General features: G+C 49.5%; 2 protein-coding genes and 1 long non-coding RNA gene across 3 annotated transcripts; 1 reads left to right on the plus strand and 2 right to left on the minus strand.

Annotated features, from left to right (window-relative positions):
- The first annotated feature begins 1,107 nt into the window (after positions 1-1,107).
- LOC142045268 (uncharacterized) lies at positions 1,108-6,242 on the plus strand. Its single transcript, XR_012654551.1, has 3 exons — positions 1,108-1,235; positions 3,862-3,998; positions 5,570-6,242. It is a non-coding gene; the product is annotated as an uncharacterized LOC142045268 (long non-coding RNA).
- Positions 6,243-6,558: 316 nt separating this feature from the next.
- Positions 6,559-8,541, minus strand: LOC142045254 (uncharacterized). Its single transcript, XM_075058550.1, has 3 exons — positions 8,292-8,541; positions 7,272-7,475; positions 6,559-7,104 (listed from the first exon to the last, which is right to left on the minus strand). The coding sequence occupies exons 1-3, from the start codon at positions 8,412-8,414 to the stop codon at positions 6,742-6,744; spliced, it is 690 nt and encodes a 229-aa protein (XP_074914651.1). The 5' UTR covers positions 8,415-8,541; the 3' UTR covers positions 6,559-6,741.
- Positions 8,542-8,596: 55 nt separating this feature from the next.
- Positions 8,597-17,362, minus strand: LOC142037656 (uncharacterized). Its single transcript, XM_075042137.1, has 9 exons — positions 17,352-17,362; positions 17,039-17,204; positions 16,174-16,280; positions 14,896-15,123; positions 13,679-13,823; positions 13,248-13,394; positions 12,830-13,060; positions 11,045-11,238; positions 8,597-8,794 (listed from the first exon to the last, which is right to left on the minus strand). Exons 1-9 carry the CDS (start codon positions 17,360-17,362, stop codon positions 8,623-8,625), a joined length of 1,401 nt encoding a protein of 466 aa, XP_074898238.1. The 3' UTR covers positions 8,597-8,622.
- Between the last annotated feature and the right edge of the window lie 2,181 nt (positions 17,363-19,543).

A 19,543-nucleotide genomic window follows, 5' to 3' on the forward strand; every position in this document is an offset into this window, starting at 1 on the left:
GCTGGGGCTATACGGGGGGCAGGCTGGAAACACTGTCCGTGGCCTGTTGAGCAGCTCTGTTGCATCTCCTATTTTCCAGGTAACTCATTCTATTATTAAATTTATTGACTTATTCTACACAAAGTTTGTGCTGATAAAGCTTGGAGAGAGAAGTTGTTTGCTTTGAGGCGGTGGTAGGATTGTTAATCCTACCTGAATCCATTCTTTTAAATTTTTCCACCATCGATTTTAATTCTTGTACCCAAATCAAAGGATGGTGCTTAAAATAAAATACAGAAAAATGAAGAGGCGTGATAATGCTCGATACAATCGTGATGCCCTAGTTTTTCTGAGAGGGGGCCTGTAGCTGGCTGGTAAGATTCTCTCTGTAGGCTGCAGCTTTCCATCCTGGGCCTCGGAGAAGCAGTTGGCACATTCTTGAGGAATTGGGACTGAAGACGTGCCCTGGAAAAGAAGTGGGAGAAGCAGGTTGCAGGTCAGATTTATGTTTACTGCAGACCAGCTGACGATCTTATATATGAGAATGACTTCTTCTGTAGGAGTGGATGAATAATCTTCTCCTGTTAGGGAATTTCATAGAAAACAGGTTTTCAAAGCGAATCCTGCCTTTCGTTATCCTTAAGAGAACTGAAGGAACAGGCTGGTCTGAAGCAGCAGGAGGAGTTCTCCTCCTATTTTTTTTTTTCTTCACTGATCCAGGTCTTCCTTTTCATCTCCTGTTACGACAAAACCCATGCTTCTACAGGAATAAACTGCGGTGTTAATTGACGTTGATAGAGGATTCTCATTTAGAGTTGAGTATGTTTTCTTAGGGCTATGCTGTTAAACATAAAGGTTTTCATGTGTTAGAGTAAGAATTCTCAAGAAGTTGTACTGGTGAAACTATAGCAAGATAACTGGTTTGTTAGAAAGTTTTCTATTTAGTCAAGGCCAAAATGCCAGTAGTTTTGGTTTGGGTTTTGGTTGGAACAGGAATGAGATTCACTTTGGCAAAAGGAAAACTTGTGTCAGGCGTTAACTTTACTGTCCTTGAAAACCTCCAGTAGCTGTTGTGCAGAAAGATGTTCCCTGACAAGTTGAACAAAACCAGCTTGTGTTGACCACACGTGTCGGTGAAGCTTTGCAGCTCTTCACCGGTTATTAATTGTGTCTCTCTGTCTTTGCTTATAGCTTCCATGATGTTTCAGCATTTTGTCAAAGCGGTCCCCAGGGTGTATACGAAAGTAGATGGTGAAGTAAGTAGCTTTTTTCCCCTATTGCTTTGGCAAGTGAAAGCCTTCAGACTTTCTCCTCATATTCTGACGCTGACCATATCTGGCCTCTGGTGGAAGCGACACAATCTGTTTGACTTTCTTCAGATCACCACCCCAGCAAGAATAACAATTTCTGTGGTGTAATGTTATCTGTAATGTTACAGCAGCGATGAAGCAGATTTCAGTGTCTTCCATCCCACCTAGAACAAAGTGACCACGCCACTTTCATCGTGTTCCCTCATGAATCCCTCATAGTGCACGCTCAGGAGAAGTCAAAGCAGCAAGGAGATCCTAAAACTGTTCTTTGGAGAGTAACCCAAGATCAGCTTGTCTCCAATTTAAAAACTACTTTAGCCTCCAAAAGAGCGTGGCCCGATTTCCAGCCCTGCTTTCAGAATATGACCTTCTTTTGGGACAGGTAGGATAAATAAATTACCAAGGAGATACCAGGGTGAGACGAAGATCCTGAGAACACAGACAAACTTATGCTCTCCTCTGAAGTCAGCCTGAGCGAGCAGAAAGAACTGTGGTTTCTTTCATTCATTTGGAAGCGTTCACGTGGGTTGCCATCATCATTCTGTAGGGGATCTCCAGAGAACCTCTTTTTAAAAACCAAACCAAACCAAACCTGGCAGTTACCATTATTTGGGCCCCCATAGTCTTAGGGCAGCAGAATGATGTAAGCTGTTATGTTTCTTTTGCAAAGAAAACACCAGCAGAGGCAGCAGCTTGACTGTTGTGCAGACTTCACCGCCAGTGCTACCCAGGGTACTTACCTAAGCCTAAGTGAGGAAGAGACAGGTGCCACGTGCCCCAGCAGCTCTGTGAACATTCACGTACAAGATGGCTTAGCTCCCTAGCTGTCTCCCACGTTTTGGTGCTGTATCTTCTACGCTGCATGGGTGCTCCGTGCCCAGCTTCCCTATAACACCAAACCAGCTTCCTCTGAGGTGAAACCCAGGTGTAGTTCTGGGGCTCGTTCAGCGCAAGGAATGATCTACCTGTGAATGAAACTACACGAGATTTTGACTCCCTTATCCTACGCAGTTTTATAACGCTGTGCAAACCCCACAGCACTGGGAACCCTTACCACCTCAGGCTCTTCACCCAAACTCATCCTGCTCTCGGGCATGTACCACATATCCTTGCAATCAGAACAACATACTACTGCACATCCACGCAGCCTTCATGTTTGCTTTCGGCGCTCTGAAATGTGAATCACTGGCAGATTATTCGTTATGTCGGAGGCTGCGTAGGAACCACAAATCTGAGGAGCCACACGGCCACAGTAGGTACAATGCAGACCTGCAAGCAAAGCTATCCTAGAGCAGTGTGGGCAGAGCGGTCTGAGAGAATCCATTGAAAGGTAGACATAGTTTGTATTTCTTCATCTGCCCTGAAGATTGAAACTGTTTGCGAGACTTGGTTCTCATGTGATAAATACTTATGTGGACCACTCTTTCTTCAGTCCCCTGCCTAGAAAGGACAAAAAGACGCATCTGTTCTTTCCTCGAAGTTGAGTGGAAGTTACTTGCTATGAGGTGATATTGGGAGAACCTTCAGACCATGTTTGAAGCTCATTCTGCTTGGATTCAGGATGCCTCTGCGGTTTTTGTGGATGATTGAAATTTCTGAAGTACAAAGGATAGTTAATCGGAGCCCTGTTCTTAGGGCCACCTCCCAGTATGCCATGGCTTCTGTTTCTCTTAATGCGATCTCGCATGCTACTGTAGAGCTGTTGTTCAGTTTTCAAAGGACTTCTCCTGTCAAAAGAATTGCTTTTTATTAGTCACCAGGAGAGGAATCCATGCAGACCATGATGCTCACACTTACAGTAATTATGGATCCAAGTGTGCAGCCAGATGGATACCAGGGCCTGTGTTATGCATTCAGTACTTGGAACCCCGATATGTGGAATTTGGTGAAGAAACTGGATAGTATCTTTCTCAGCTTGGATTGTAATTTGTGTCAGATATAGCTTATTAGGGATACTAATGTCATTTTAGGGATAATGTCAATAGGGGAAGGTAATGTCATTTTACAGAAACGCAGTTGATTTGCTGTAAGAGTAGGACTGGTATGGGCAACGGTTAGAAGAATGGCAGGGTGCAGGAGCATGCTGCAGGGTGATCTTCGTTTATATAAAGATGGGCAATCTGTGTCCTTCTGCAGCCCTGGCACTCTCCTGCCTTTATGTATTACTTCCGTTTTTCTCACTCTTGCATATACCTATGGCTTTCTCCTACCGGTGCTGTCTCCTGAAGCATGCTTGGGTGGACTACATTTTGGTGGAAGATGAGGTGGACTTGGGGTTGAGGTCGAGAGGAACAGCTTGTGCCGTTACTTGCCAGCAGAGATCAAAACAGCCTGGCCTGGGGACTGATGCATCACTCATTCTTTGGGCTAGCTGGGGCTTTAACTGATAGCCTGTAGGAAAAAGAGACTCGATCCTGATGGTGCTTTTTTTACGACCCTTTGTAAGCACTGTCAGGCCCCCCACAAGTGAGTGGGCAGGGCTACACTGATACGGTTCACTGAACTCATGTTTTAGTAGCCTTTCCTGTTCCTCGCTAATGAAAGGACGTTTGCTGTGTTTGTTTCCTGCTAGGTGGTAAGGACTAACCCGTTTTCAGTGACACAACATGAGAAGATAGCCACCGGGCTACTGGGAGACCAGGGTCTGCCTGGTGTATTTGTGCTATATGAACTTTTGCCCATGGTGGTGAAGCTGACAGAGGAACACAGGTAAGAGACATTTCAATCTATATCATCACCCTCCATTGATTTTTGCTGTTTTGCATAGCTTAAGACTCCAACCTCGCTTAGACGCGACAGTGCAAATGCCTGAAAGCCATCCAAGCTCCTTTCCAGTCAGTGGAGGGGAAGAGGCACTCCCAGATGCCCTCCTTCTCCATGTGAACATCTGAAAGGGATTGGGGTTTTTCTGGTACTACCTGAAGCGTTTTAATCCAGTATCAAGATGGAGAAGGAAATTGGTGCAACAAACAGAAGTCTGACATAATGGTTCTCAGTCCAGACTAATTTCTTCAGAGTCTTTTTTAATGGGAAGACTAGATTTGCATAGTATATCCATCTTACCAGCACCTACAGCAGCACCCACGCTGATCCAATCTGGTTACTCGCTCTGCATTTGCTAGAGCGTTTCTGCATGTTGTTGTCAGCGTGAAATGTCTGTCTTCTTTCCGGGTCCTCTGTTAATCACATGCATGTAATTGCAGGGGAATGGAAGGGGTTGTAGCTGTCTGATCTTTTAGGATCAGTGCAGTGTAGAGTGGGACAATCGCCTCCCTCGACTGGCTAGCTATGCTGTGCTTGATGCACCTCGGGACACGGTTGGCCCTTTTGACTGCCAGGGTACACTGTTGACTCATGTTCAACTTGCCATCAACCCAAACTCCCAGATTTGTTTCCACAGGGCTGCTCTCCAGCCTCTCGTCCCCCAGTTTTTATGTATAACCAGGATTACGCCGTCCCAGGTGCAGAATCCGGCACTTGTTCTTGCTAAATGTCTGATGCTTGGTGATTGCCCAGCTCTCTAGTCTATCCATATCTCTCTGTAAAGCCTCTCTACCCTTGAGGGAGTCCACAGCTCCTCCTAATTTACTATCATTGGCAAACTGCCTTAAGGTACATTGGACACCTGCATCCAGTGTAGCATTCGCTACATATCAAGGTGCCACGCTTAGATCACTGGTCGGCCCGGACCAGGGAAAGAGACAGATAACACACACAGTGTGAGCGCCAACTTCCGCCTTTTATTGCGCAGTTAATTCCTTTTATACTAACAAGGGGAGGTGGGGTTACAGGTACATCACAAGGCTGCGACTAACCCTCTAACTTTCCGTGACAACGCGAGATCTTCCGAACGCCGACCCCTACAATCCAGATCACGTATAGAAATGTTAAAGAGGACTGGCCCTAAAACTGAGCCTGGGGAACTACAGTGGTAACTGGCCGCCAGCCTGATGTAGCCTTATTTACTGTAATTCTCTGAGCCTGACCCATCAGCCAATTGTTCCCCCATCGTACTGTGGACTTCCCTAACTGTGAGCAGGAGGTTTTGTCCAGAAGGATACTGTGAGAGATAATATGAAAAGCTTTGCTAAAATCCAAAAAAGCCCTATCTACTGCCTTCCCTTGGTCAAGTAGATGGGTGACCTTGTCATAAAAGGAAATTAAGTTACTTAAGCAGGACTTTCCCCTCGTGAACACATGCTGGCTGTGACCAATGACTGCATTGTCTCTCAAGTGTTTTTCCATAACTTACCGAACAACCTTCTCCATAATTTTACCAGGCACTGAAGATGTTGGGAAATTGACAGTGGATTGGATGAGAGCCCAGCAGGAGTTGGAACTGAAGGAGAGTGAATGGCACAATGAACGTTAAGCAATTCCTAAAGGAGTTTTATGACTTATGGAACCTGCTCTGTTTGAATTACAATACCAAGGTCTGCCAACGTAAAGCCAAACCAGACAAAAAGAGGGTCCTTAATCTGCTAAGCATCTAGAGCAGACCAGGTGGGAAACTCGGGCAGCCAGCTCCAGAAGGGGAACGCGAGGTGCTGAATTAGAAGCCGGTAGTGCGCACGGAAAGCAAGACGTCAGAGGGACTTCACAGCAAACGATACGCGTAGGCTAGGGAACACCACCCCTGAAGAGAGGGACAGCTCTGACCTTCTCTCTGAAATAATAAGGGCACCTTTGTGCAACTGGGCTTGGAAGCCTCCCACGCTTTGGTAGGTAACCCAGAGGTATGCGTGGGAGAAGTGGCCATCTGCTGCTAAGAGCATCTCCCGGGAAGGGGGAGATCAAGTTCCAGTTCCGCTGTTTCCCAGACCCAGAGGAGTGCCCCAACTAGCCAGCTGAGGACGATTCTTTGAGCAGAGCACCTTCATTTTCCTGCTGAACTGTTGGAGTAGGTCTGCAGTGCAGGCAGACACAACCGTCACAGGGGGAAAGGGGTTCAATCCGTTATCTGTAGCAACAGAACTTCAGGCGCTGAGGCTTCCTGGTGGAAACACCCTTAAGGTACAACTTGGTGGCTTCAGCGGTATGCTCGGCTCACTTGCCAGAGCTGAGCACCGTGTACTTTACTCGCATAAATATTACAGGCATTTTGCCCTGAACACCTGCAAAGATTCACCTCCTCAGGAAGACCAGGGCGTACCAGACCCTTAAAAGCACGTGGAAGAGGAGCCTGGCGACTGCTGCTACTGCCAGTACCGCTGTCAAGGGATGGGATAGGGTTCAGGAGCTGGGATGTACGTTCTTACACTGATAAAACAAGCGTCCACGCTGTGCTTAGGTCTCCAACTCGGTCCGATACTGGGATCGTGATTAGCACAGCATAGCAATAGGAGACTAACGGTTGACTGAAGGCTGTAAGCTCTGGCGCTGCCTCAGATCCCTGGAGCTCTGATAGAGTGCAAGCTCTACCGTTAATGGAGTCAAGGGAAAATGGAAGCTGTCAACAAGATGAGTAAGACTCAAGGGGAACATCCTTAGAATCTTCTCTATATTGAGGCGAGTGCCAGTTCTCTGCACTTCCTCCAATCCCTCTCCCACCACGCCTGACCTCTAGGCAAGCCAGAGACTTAGACCTAGGTGCATGATGTTGTTTGGCCATGGCCAACAGATGTGTCTGACTGACTGGGTATTTCCACTGCCTGGTGTACTCACTTCCCGACAGCCAAACAAAACTCGGGCTGTAGCATCGTGCAAAGCTGTGCCCCTCAGTACAGCCACGGCAGCTTTTGACGAGAGCTTTCCTACTCCTCACCTGGTTCTGCAACTCAGCTAATCGACGACTGCAGCGAGCGTGAGACTCCTCCTGTGAAGAAAATGCAAGGATTTCCTTTTGGTCTCCAGTTTGGCCAGGGCCATGGTCTACGTTCCACTTCTCTTGGGTCTATACTGGGGGGATGCTGCCACTGGGATTTGCCACTGTTCCTCTGTGTGGTCAGACCCTCCTCCCACCAAGGAAGATTCTGTTCTCACCTGTCTAGAAGCAGCTGTCTTGTGCTGGTCAGAGAGTGAAAATCCGCACATCCCTTCCTCCTCTTGTTGAGCTTGCATGGTAGCAACTTTCTGCTTCATATCAAAGAGTTTCTTCTCATGCTCCCTTTCTGCCTCTGCCTTCTCCTTTTCCCACTGCTCCAGCATCTCCTGTAGCTCTGAATGATGCCCTTCCCACTCACGTGCCTGATGAGGGGAGAAGAAGACTTCAGGATGGAGTCCCAGCCAAGCTTCTCAAAAAAATGGGAAGCTTCATCCCTCCCACAAACCCCCACCTCGACAGTGCACAGTAGTGGCTTTGTGCCCTCCATAAATCATGTCCTATCAAGGAACTTAAAAGGAGGGTCAGCTGGTGGAAGAAGAGGAGATGTTACCTTCCCCTTTCTGGCGGCTGCCTGTTTCCTAGCACCTCTCGCCTACGGGATTTTTCTCTAGTCTCAGAGCCTCTATTTTCAAAGCTCAACTCCATTCTCATCAAGGAAAAGATGCAGATGGACTGCAGGGTGAGAAAGAGGCCAGCACCCCGATGCCCTAGTCACAAGACGGGCCACGAGCTCAAGTACCAGGAACAAGGGGCTGTTCCATCTGTTCTGTATGCTTTAAGCCCAAAGATAACACCTCTGTCAACCGGGAAAGGACAGAAAGAAAGGAACAAAGTTCCCACGACTGCAGTTGGCAGGAAAGTTAGGAGTCTACTTCACGGTAGACAGGAGTCTGGTAAGATCCTACCCCTGTACTGCCATGCCTTGGGTGGGGACCACCCAACCTTCTGCTCAACTCGTCTTAGGCCCACACGGAATCCGTGGCTTGCATTTACTGTCCCGGCATAGTCCCGTGGGTCTTCACGTGCTTTCAAGTGCGAGCCGTTGGCTCTGCTGCCTGGCCTGGCAACGTGTGGCCTATGACAGATGCTTGCTGCCATTTCACACGCTCGGGCTATTATTCTTCTAAAGCCAGCCCACAAAGCTTGCCTCAAGACTTCAGAAGCATATTGTTTCCTACCAGCTCTTGCAGGAGCTTGTTTATTTCCACTTCGTGATCCGTTTCCCGAAGCTTGAGGGTATCGTTATACTGCTCTTCTGTCCGCAAGAGCTGCTGCGCCATGTTTTCCCGTTCCTGCTTCATGAGAGATCTCTCTGCTTCCAGCTCACATTGAAGGCACTTCACTTCCCCTGCAAACGTGACAAATGGCAAGATTCAGGGCCTACACAAACAGCGGTTCTGGCTTCACTAACCTTAAGCCATCTGAATTTCAGTGTAGGAGGGATCTGTCCCCAGCTCCTTCACTCCTTAGAAGCACTGCAGACAGAGCGCTATTTTTATACCATCCTCCCTAGGCAGGGGGATCACCAGAAACAAAGCACATGAGGCTCTCACCTTGTATCACCTCCTTGGCCTGCCTGACTGTCTGAAGTTGGAGTTCAAGCTGACTCCTGGCGATCTCCAGCTGACATAAGCGCTGCTGAGCCTCAAGCAGGCTGCATTCCAGGGTCTCCCTCCCGGACCTACAAGACGCCAATACGGAGAGAAATGAGTTTCTTGCTCCTGACGCCCACAGGGAGTTAGTCCAGTAGGAACTGCTTCAAGATCCCTACCCTGCAGTACGGAAAATGGGTTGCATGGAAACTGGTATACAGAAGGCATATTTCTGCCATTTAAAAAAGTAATGCAGGCCCCTCCGAGGGAATGCCCAGGCTTTACTTATGACCTGGCGTAACACAGAAAGCCCAGCCGAATTTGATCTCCATAGCCAAATCTGAAATTGCTATTGTCTGATCTATGACGCACGGGTAGCTGTGCTCACAGAGTCTGTGCCAGCAAGCAAAAGCCCAGCCTCTGCTCACAGCCCTTTGCTCATCGTCACTTCCAGGTTGCTCGGCAGGGGCACAGAGTAAGAGTATCTATCTCCCTGGCTGACTCGTGACTTTTTGATGCTGTTCATAGTGTACGTACAGGGAAGTGATCTTCCAGACTCCCTACATTTCAAAGGGACAAGCAATACATCAGATGATATAGTAAAATCTCATGCTTGTAAGCAGCATTTGTAAGAAATCTGAACTAGATTTTACCTGAACAAGGACTACCTGAAAGGAGAGACAGGTAGCCTTCAGTTTAAACTCTTGGAAGTTCACCAGAAAAACTTGCTACTTTTCTCTAAGCCTTGCTAACTAAGCAGGCAGTAGCCCCAATGACTTGCCGCTCTTTAAAATGGAAGTTGTAGTACTGCGGAGGCAAACTGTTACATCCATAGACTTCAACCGACTGCTGCGTATGACACACAGGACTCTGCAACCAGGAGCTGAAGTTGCCTCCCTGATCTAACACGGCGTCCTGTGGGCCAGGTTCCTACCATACACAGCACTGCCTCACTAGAACAGGTGTGCAACCAGGAGAACATCCTTCAGGGTAAAGGGGCACCCGAGTGGTACAACAATAAGACCCGCAACAGTAGGATTTCACTGCTTTGATGGACGATGGAGGATGTATCTTCAAGAAGGAGAACAAGCATGTATTTCTGACTACGCCAATCTCTGGCAGTCCAAAGTAAATATGCTCCATTTTAAGGATAAATCAAAGTCAGTCTCTAAAACAGAACAGAGAAGATAAGAGTCCAAACTGTTGTGACGACAACAACAGGCTCTTGAGAACAACATCTGGCAAGAATAGTTGCTGCAGCCCAATAATTGACAGAACATAATTCAGCTGGATCAAGTAAGAGGAGCTGGAGCTCAGAAGCAGCAGCAGCAGCTCTCAAGAAACAGACTGAGTCAAAATGGTGTTTATCAGCCTTGCTGACAACATACTCTGGAGTGGTAAGGCGTAAAAGTCAAGAAGCATGACAAACAATCTCGCATTTGTACAGCTCTGCAAGGTCAGGAGTCTTCTAAAAAAGACCTGAGAGGAGGACAAACATCTCGATACGTTGGGTAGTTTGGGGTTGTTTCTTTTTAAAAGCAGAACTTGTCACACGTGATCTTAGAAACCTGATCCAGCAGCAGGACAAAATCTTGTTCCTTCCCTGCATAAACTCCTCCATGATGTCTATCTCAAAACAGCACGTGGTAGGGAATACTGGACCCACACAGCAATGATGGGCAACAATTCCCGCAGACTGGCGAGCATTCAAAAGAGGTTTCCCTGCTGCTGGTGTAACCAACTCTAGGTCCTGCACCACAAGTAACAAGAGTTAGACTAGAAACAGTAGGCCCTCAAGATTTTCAGCACGAGCCTCTAGCTTCACCCTAAATGGCAGTGTCCTACTCGCAATGTCCCTACGTAATAGCCTTGAATTCTGAAGATCCCCTGTCAAACTACTTGATGAGGAAAGATCCAAGTTCAAACGCGCAGAACGAGAAACCAAAACCAGAGAGAAGCTTTGGGTTTCAGTAAACATCTGCATGGTTTAATTACTACTCAATGCAGAGCCAAGATACCAGATACTGAGGAATTAACGCTGGCTTGCTTTGGACTTCACACAGGAACGTGCGAGGGGGCATAAACATGAGCCTCAGGCTCAGGAGAGCTTTGTTAGCTTTAGCTGTCAGAAAAATAACATTCAAACCATGCTGTACTGGTTTGGGGGTTTTGGTTTTGTTTTGGTTTTTTTTTCTTGAGATTCTTCCATTTTCTATCCATGGAAGGTGAAAACAGCTGAAAAGCATACAGGATGCAATGAATCCTTGTGTAATGATTATCACCTCTATAATTACAGACATTAAATAATCTCCTGCCTAGGGTCTCCCCCCTGCCTTTACCTGGCCTCTGCCAGCTGCTCTGCAAGGCCTCGTCTGTCCTGCTCCGTGGCTGCCAGTTGCACCTCTAGGGCAGCCTTCTCGTGCACCAGCAATTCCTTCTCTTTGGAGACGTTGGCCAGTGCCTGCCCTTGGCGAGAGGACTCCTGCCGCAACTGCTCCAGACCACTGCTAGCTGACTCTTGCTGGCGGTGAACCTGAAAGCGGGACAAAATACAGTTAGAGTCCTTTCTCTGGAGTTCTGTGCAGAGCCAGCCAGTGCCACTTCTGAATCAGCTAGAGGAGAAAGAGCTCCGGCACTCTGGCCTGAAAGTTTAAGAGCATCTGCTTCATGCCGCCCTAACACCCTGGGCTGCCAAAAGGCACTAGGGCTGTTAACCTGAAAGCGATGTGTAAGGCCCTACTGGGTTGCCTGGGACCAGACGGCCCCTTCAGGACAAACATACACACCCCAGACTACATCTTTTCACGCAAAAATACCACATCTTCCACAACTGCCACCTTGCAAACTAAAATTCTATCAGAATCTATGCCAGTGCTGGAAATTTTCAGGAACTGTTGAGCAAGAGCAACTTTGCTCACCGAACAAAGCGGAAATACACATGGTTTCTCCTTCTAGAAGAAGAAAAACCAACATCAAAGCGTCACCTTGTCACAAAACACCACCACGCACCTACTTCAGTGTGTACAGCAGCTGGATGCAATGAGGTGATCCTTGGCAGGGAAACAGCCCTTGTGGTGAGCAGTGTCATTTAGTGATTTACGGAAGTCCGGCTGGTGTGGCCAAAGAGATGGTAGACTCTACTTGGACAGTAGTTCATGTCAACAATACTGTTTACTTGTCTTACACAAACAAGTTGTCCAATAGACCTTGCTGGCATTCAAGCCTGAAGACTAACCGTGATTTTTCAGCTTTCTTCTGCAGTGATGCCAATACACCTCTGATGGGTATTTGCCAAACAGACCACGTACTCCAAAACTAAGACTGCCTAACAGAGAACAGACCATCAGAAACAACCAAGTCTCCTCTCAAAGTTACCCCATAAGACCTAAGACTGTACATTAGGAAGCCGACACTGAAATGATGGCAAACTCCCTAGTCTCCTCCAGCGATGCAATTCTCCCAAGCTCTTTTTCCACTCTACCAAAACCAGTTAGTCCAGAGTAAACAGTCTTCTGGGATCACCTCTTTCTCAGCTTCTCCCTCAAAGCCTAACGAGGATCTAGCAATTCAAAGCGGCCTGTAGGTGGTAAAATACAGTTTCAACCATTTCAGGATGTCATTCCTGTTCTTAGCAGTACAAGACAGCAGACACTGACTTGCCGCTTTGTCCCGCCCTCTAGGCCCCAACAAGCCGAGCTTGGAAAGTTGCAGACTTCACAACAAAAAGCATAAATAGAAACATGCAGCCCCGGGGGGTTTTGGCCTCAGAAAATGGGTGAAGAGCTACCCTGTTTGCTTCTTTCGACGCATGTGGAGAGTAGTAGCCTCACGCAGATTCGTGGGCAAGGCAAATCACCTCTCTGCAGCTTATCAAAAGCCAAAAAAGAGGCCAACACAGACAGGTGGATTAAAGGAATCTATAGAAGCAGAGGACGACCCAGAGAATTGCACAACAGCTCTGCAAGCCATCAACACATTTCCAGAAGGAAGTAAACAACGCCGCCTGACCCCCAGCGCTACCAAGTGTCTCCTTGACAAAAAACACTGCAGAATCCAACAGATACAGCTTCACTGAGCCAAGCAGCCAAAAGCCCACCCAGAAAGCACCAGGTTTGTGGTCTCACCTCATTGAGTTTCTCTTGGGTTTCTGCCTTCTCCTCTGCCAGCATCCTCAGCTCTGCCTGTAGCCCCTCCTGTTGCTCCTCTGCTTTCTTCAGCAGCTGCTCCAGGTGGGCTTTCTCTGCGCTCAGCGCCTCATTTGTTCTTTCACACAAGCTCAGCTTCTCCTGGCCAGAGATCTTTGCTCTCTCCAGCTCGTCCACTTTGCCTGACAGAACGTCATGCTCTTGCTCCAGCTACAATCACAGAAGGACAGAGGAAATAAAATAACTGTAAGATTTACTCTGGAGGAGCTTTGGCTTGGACAGAGAAAAGAGCAACGTTTCCATATTCAGACAGTCATACTGTCCGAAGGCGAGAAGTCTGAGAACCAGCAGCAGCTGGAGACAAATGCCTGGCAAGATCTTTGACAACTCTGCTCACCTGCAACACAAGTTTGTTCAGCTGCACCTTATCCAACGCAAGAGCTTCATTGATGCTGCTCATGTTCGCTGCTGCAACGTGTAGATCGGCTATTTCAGCAGTCAGCTTATTCTGAGCCCCTGTCAACTCTGCTACTGACTGCTCTGCCTGAAGAGACAAAAGAACAACATGACAACAAAGACAGGAAAATCCCCGACCTCAAGCAGCAACTCCAGATCCCCTCTTGTGTCTCTGGCACACTCCCAGTTCAGCGTTCCCAACAAGCACGTGGGCACTAACTACACCGGAGAGCCTCTGTGGTCTGATCACCATTTTCCAAGAAGGACAACAACATTGTCCCTGTCTTCTACTGCCAGAAACAGCATCTGCGGTGGTCTTGCTATCACAACTGCCTCTCCCACAAGTGCTGCCTCGGAATAAGGTGACCATACCTTTTCCAGTGCCACGGTAAGCTCGTGTTTCTCTTGCTTCAGCAGATCCCTCTGAAGGTGCGATTCCTCCAGCATCTCTCTTGCGACTACCAACTCGCTCTGTAATAATGAGTGTTCTCCTTCAAGCGCAGCTAAGTCCTTCAGTCTAGGAGAAGGGGAAAGACAAACAAGTTTTTAACGTAAAAAACATTCTCATTTCCAAAACCACGAGGATAGAATCATAGAATCGTTTAGGCTGGAAAAGACCTTTGAGATCATCGAGTCCAACTGTAAACCTAACGCTGCCAAGTCCACCACTAAACCGCGTTCCCTAAGCACCACACTCTACAGGTCTTCAAAATACCTCCAGGGATGGTGGCTCAACCACTTCCCTGGGCAGCCTGTCCCAATGCTTGACAACCCTTTCGGTGAAGAAATTTTTCCTAAGATCCAATCTAAGCCTCCCCTGGCACAACTTGAGGCCGTTTCCTCTCGTCCTATCACTTGTTACTCGGGAAAAGAGACCCACACCCACCTCGCTACAACCGCCTTTCAGGTAGCTAACAGCTTCCCGCCTGGGAGTTCTCCCTCTCCTCTTTCATACGTTGGACACGAGACTTTCCAAAGTTCTTCTTTGGGTAAGACAGACTTTTAAAGTCCACCTTAAGAGTCCCACAATTACTTTTGCCTTCAGCAGTGAACCGATCAAAGAGCTGGCAATCTATCTGGGGAGATGTGTACGAATTTCCCAAACTAATAGTCACAGGATCACAGGATGATTCAGGTTAGTATGTGTGATGTTGCAAAATGGCACTCCTTGCCCCAAAGGCCTTCTGCGCTCAGTCTAGCGTGCAAACGGCAGTACGGAGGGGCTACATTGCATATGATGGTCCTGGGCAAATTCCTCCCAACTCCTTTAGCACAGCCCTGGGTAGCAAAAGGGCTGTACAAGAGACACGGCTCTCTTTACGCTGGTCTCCATTTCTCACCAAGAATCAGTTAACAGCAAAAACATTGTAATACGCCATCTCTTTTCCAGTCCTGCCTTACTCACAAGAGCTTCTGTCTGTCAGATGGTTTTTTCTATCTGTTCTGTTGAAGGCAATAGTTTGACTAGGGACAGGAACAAGGCTGTGCAGAATAGGTGCGTTTTAAACGTGAACACAGCCCATCCTATGAATCCAACAAGCACCCACAGAAGATAACGCTGCTAACAGCAAAGTTGAAAACACATTCACCTGTCCTGAAGCTCCTTCTTCTCTGGGTCCCCTTCGACTTGTAAGTGCATCGCTTCCCAAGTCTTCTGGCTTATTTCCTCTTCCGCTTGCTGCTGTGCCTGATCCTTGAGGACAGGTCTACCCAGTGTAACGGGTTCCCAGGGCCGTACGCCACAGTTTAGGCGGGAGCAGTTTACAAGTAGAGATCCAGAAAGCCTCAATTGCTCTGCCTTCAGCTCTGACAAATCTCTGAAAAAGAATCAAGAAAGAGGTAATGTTCACACCACCACCTTTCTCAGCCGACTCGCTTCCGAAGCACGTAATTGCGCAACAGTAAAAGCCGGCAGGAAAGATGACATCTTCGCTGGGGACGAATCATTCATCTGACACTTTGGGATCAGGACACATCTTGACCCTTGGGCAATGGGTCTATTTGACGGTTGAGGAATGAATCTATTTTCTCCCCAGAGAGAAGAGGAAATGTATGGAACAGCCAGAAGGCTTCGAGAATTAACTAGCGGGTTAGGCATACTCTACGCATTAAGGAAAGCTTATCACCAAATCAGGTAAATGGCTGACGGTAACCCAGAGTTTGAAACTGCATGCTGACACCAGAAGAATTTACTGTTAGGCTACGCTCTTCTTCTCTGCACAGAAGGCACCTGTGAGAAAGCAACCTCAGAGAGCCCAAGAACAAGAAAACAATCATAACAGGGAGGGATCAAACTAAGCAAAATCAACTGGAGAAATGTAATAGCAGGGTAGGGAAGCTATTCTTTCTCTCAACAGTGTTGGTACAGGAATAAGCGGATGCAAACTGACCACGATAAACGTAAGCTGGAAATGAGAAGGAAAAAATAAATATATACATATTCATGAATGATCTTTCCATCACGAGCAGTGGGAAAGGAAAGCCAGTGAGATTTAAGGCAAATTTTGACCACTCTCTAAAAGGGGACCGCTCCACATGCTGCATGCATAGCTTTGGTGAGTCTCTCCCAACTCGTCCACATATGCCTGTGTCTGTGTTAACATGCCCAAACATCACCACAGCCAAGTTCACCTGTTCAGGGCCTCTGCATTGCTTATAACCTGAGCCCCTCAGCTGTATCTGAAAACCAGCATCAAACAAAATGATTCTGAATATAGCCTAAGGCATGCTTAAGGCCATCGCTTCAGACTACCAAAGGAGAAATTGTATCTTTAGCCGCAGCTAGCGTAACATCAAGGCTCAAAAAGCAGCTGTGAAGGGAAGCTGTGTTTCTTCTGCAACGAGATCTAGCCTTCACTTCGACTCACCGGTCAGTGGCAGTCTTCATTTCCAGGAAATGACAGCGGAAGGTTACCACCTGACGCCACAGGCTGAGTAGACGGCTGCGTTCACCCCTTAGGTAGCTGTCATAAAGCTAAACAGGCAAAGACAAAAAGAAATGCCAATTCAGCCTTCGCTGCCACTGTACAAGCCTTTCAGAGAGGAGAGGGTACAACCGTCATCACCGGGTCTCCTTTAAGAACTATTCCAACGGGGGGGGGCGGAGGGGGGCAGGGAATGACGACACATCAAGGACTGAAGAGCCACCACAGAGGCATCCTCAGTAGACCTGCCACCTGACTGCAAAGAAGGGAACATCCACACCTCCCCTGCAGGCGCAGGTATCAACAAAGCAAACGGATCGCGATTCATCATCTCGCCTTGCAGAGGTGTCTAACAGGCTCGGTGGAGGAAGACAAAAACAAGCCCCTCCGAGACCAGTGTCAGATTTGCTTACAGCAGCCTATTGGTAAGGGAGGCCTGTCCTGTTCTTCTGTTGGCTACCCTGAATCCGAAAACACACAGGCCTCTCTTGGGTCTCCACTGCTGCAGGCAGAGATTTAGGAACTATTAAAAAACAGACGAGCGTTCACGGGTCACTGCCCTACAGTGCCCAGCAACAGCAAGCATTTGCCTTTGAGAACGAGCAGTACGGTCACAGCACGCGGGCATCTTCCATCACCACAATCTGCTGACACTCCTCCATCTCACACCCCTGGCTTCTGCTCATCAACACCAATACATCCTCAACGGTGCCACGACTTTCACACAGCAAGTTCTCCAGGCCAGAAATAAAACCCATTCTCATTCCACCCCGGCATCGCGTCTGACATTCCCGTCGCCCATCCTTACCTCACGTTCACCGCGCCACTCGCTCTCCTTCAATTCCAGCTCCTCCCGGGCCCTCATCCAATCCACCGTCAGTTTTCTAACATCTTCTTTAAGGGCGGAATTAACCTCATTCGCTTCATCGAGGCGCTCCTGCAGGAGAGTGTTCACTTCTGCCAGATTCTCACACCTTGGAAAGGGAGAAACAGCAATGAGGTCACTGAACAACTGCTATCCACAAGCAGCGTCTCCGTGATTTCCCAACTCCCTCAACACTGACTTTGTTGTCAAACTGAGAGGCAGTAAAAGTGCTTTCTAGGATTAACTAAGATCTCGCTGTGATGGCATACTCATTCGCTTCTCCTTGCTTTAAGCCTTCTACTTCCCCCTACAATTTCCCTTTCCCCTTCTACTTTGATGATGCCCACAGTTCACGTCTCGCCTCCCCTTCGTGCTGTCTGATCACTGGAGGCATCGCCTTTCTCTAGCACTCTCCTGACCCGCTCACCTACTGAACCACAGGATAATTTAGGCTGGAAAGGGACCTTTGGAAGTCACCCGGAATAACCCCCCGCTCCAAACAGAGCCATTCAGCACACAACACTATTACTGCACCACAGAAAACAGACTGCGGACCTTTCTCCTTTCAAAGCAGCTTGCCCAAATGCTCCCCTTGGGGAGACCAGGGAGCACTGACAGGTTTTCCCTCACTTCCACGAGCATCCAAGATACCAGGTATGAGGGAACGCTTCTTCCTTGTACCTTTGCTGCTCCTCTTCCACCCGAAGCAGTGCTTTCTCCAGGCTCTGCTCTTCCGTGGCTTCCCACCTGCCTGGAAGGGGTCCCTTCAGAAGAAAGGAAAAGTTTAGTCAAATTCTTGTCTTGCCTTCACTGCTGTTAGCATCCACCGCTTTCCGCTCCATTCGCTTGGGTGGCTCAGGAGCTCGTGGCTTCTTCCAGGCCTAACAGTGTCGTGACTATGGAGAGCAAGGGAGGGGAAGGGTGGCGCTCAATGCCACTGAGCTCTCCTCAGTCCCCCACTGTGGCACTCTCGCAGCTAGGTCTCCTTAGCTCACAACCGTGAGTGCTCACTTTGACTTGAAGCCTGGGAATGCTCTCCTACTCTCCCACCCTTTGTTCTTCCTAGGTTTACTTTAGCCGTGAAGCAGAAAGAAAAGCACACAGCCGTATGCTGAACGCCAGCATTCTTGCCTTGCAAAATGCCACGTTTCAACCCGTTCTTTTTCAGAGGCGGCCACAGAACCTAACAGGCAGTGTAGCCCTCTCCTGAGCCCTAGGACAAAACGTTACGCCAGCAATAAAGCACTCTTTCTCAAAACTAAAATCCCCCTTCACAGGGTTTCCTGCACCCGCATTTCTGGGACCGCTGGCTCCTCCAAGAACGGCAACTGGACAAAGCACTCGCAGGCAAACTTACAGCGCTTCTTTAAACCCTCAGGCAGCAAAATCTTGCTTCCCTCCGCCATTGCTTTGGGGAGCTTGCCTCGGCCCGCGGTAACAAACGCTACCTACCTACACGGTCTTTAGTTGGCAACCTGCACACTCACCCCTCCTGCTGCCAGCTGCTGCTCCAACTCTCGACACCGAGTCCGGTACTGCAGGACCTGGACGGAGACATAGAATGAAGATGAGCGAATGCAGCTTGTCACAGGCTCGGCTCCTCCCGCGTTAGCTCTTCTCCAAGTCTTTCCAGCCCAAGCACAGTGCGTTTCACAGCGCTGCCGATGCCGCCAACTACAAGTCGTTACGATACAGGGAAGCTTCACTTTATCTCGTACGGAAGAAACGGAGACGGGGCTTCTTTTACACGTACTGCTACCTGCTCATCCTAAGAGCTGCCTGCCTCGGCCCGGGGCCGCCCCAAACCCCCCCCGCCGGCTCGGCTCCTGCCTCTGGGACAGCCCCCTGCTAACAAAGGCGCCTGCGAGCCGGGCATCTTTCTTTCCGTACGGACAAGCCCTCACGAGAGGCTCGCCAGGGTGACAGCGGCAGGGCCGGGCGCCCAGCGGGCCGGGCCGGGCCGGGCCGGGCCGGGCCGGGCGGAGGAGGGCGGCTCCCGGGGCCTCCCCCGAGCTGCGGGCTCGGCGCCGTCCCGCCCGCGGCAGCGCCGGGGAACGCCCCGGGGAGGGCCCCGCTGGGGCCGCGCCTTCGCCCCCCGACATCGCCGCCGCCGAGGCCCCTCTCAGCGCTGCGCGGGCGGCCCGGGCACCCCGGCCCCGCCACCGCGGCCCGGCCCCGGGCAGCTCCCCGCCGGGCCGGCGCCCCCGCTCCTCACCTTCGCCTGCAGCTTCCGCACCAGCACCGCTTGCCGGTGCTGCGCCTCCTCCGAGCTCTGCAGCCGGCGCCGCAGGGAGGCCTGGCTCCGCGCCGCCATGCCCCCACTCTCCAGCCGGGCTCCGCCGCCTGACGGGCCCCGCGGCGGGGGCTGCTCCGCGGCCTGCCCCGGCGGACCGCGCTCAGGCGCCTGCCGCGGCGGGCGCAGCGGCTCACCCTGCCGGCCGGGCGCGA

The sequence above is a fragment of the Buteo buteo genome, chromosome 2 (genome assembly GCF_964188355.1).
Source record: "Buteo buteo chromosome 2, bButBut1.hap1.1, whole genome shotgun sequence".
NCBI classification, from domain to species: domain Eukaryota; kingdom Metazoa; phylum Chordata; class Aves; order Accipitriformes; family Accipitridae; genus Buteo; species Buteo buteo.

What these genes read in the sequence shown, in the direction of transcription:
- LOC142045254 (XM_075058550.1), bottom strand. Translation starts at nt 8,414, where the DNA reads ATGAAGCAGGAACGGGAAAACATGGCGCAGCAGCTCTTGCGGACAGAA. An exon ending in ACAAGCTCCTGCAAGAGCTG is followed by an intron (nt 7,476 to 8,291) that starts GTAGGAAACAAT and finishes TCCCCTCATCAG; the next exon opens with GCACGTGAGTGGGAAGGGCA. An exon ending in AGACAGCTGCTTCTAGACAG is followed by an intron (nt 7,105 to 7,271) that starts GTGAGAACAGAA and finishes TTTTCTTCACAG; the next exon opens with GAGGAGTCTCACGCTCGCTG.
- LOC142037656 (XM_075042137.1), bottom strand. An exon ending in TTACCGTGGCACTGGAAAAG is followed by an intron (nt 13,395 to 13,678) that starts GTATGGTCACCT and finishes TTGTCTCTTCAG; the next exon opens with GCAGAGCAGTCAGTAGCAGA. An exon ending in GAGCAGCTGGCAGAGGCCAG is followed by an intron (nt 8,795 to 11,044) that starts GTAAAGGCAGGG and finishes GGCGTCTTGTAG; the next exon opens with GTCCGGGAGGGAGACCCTGG.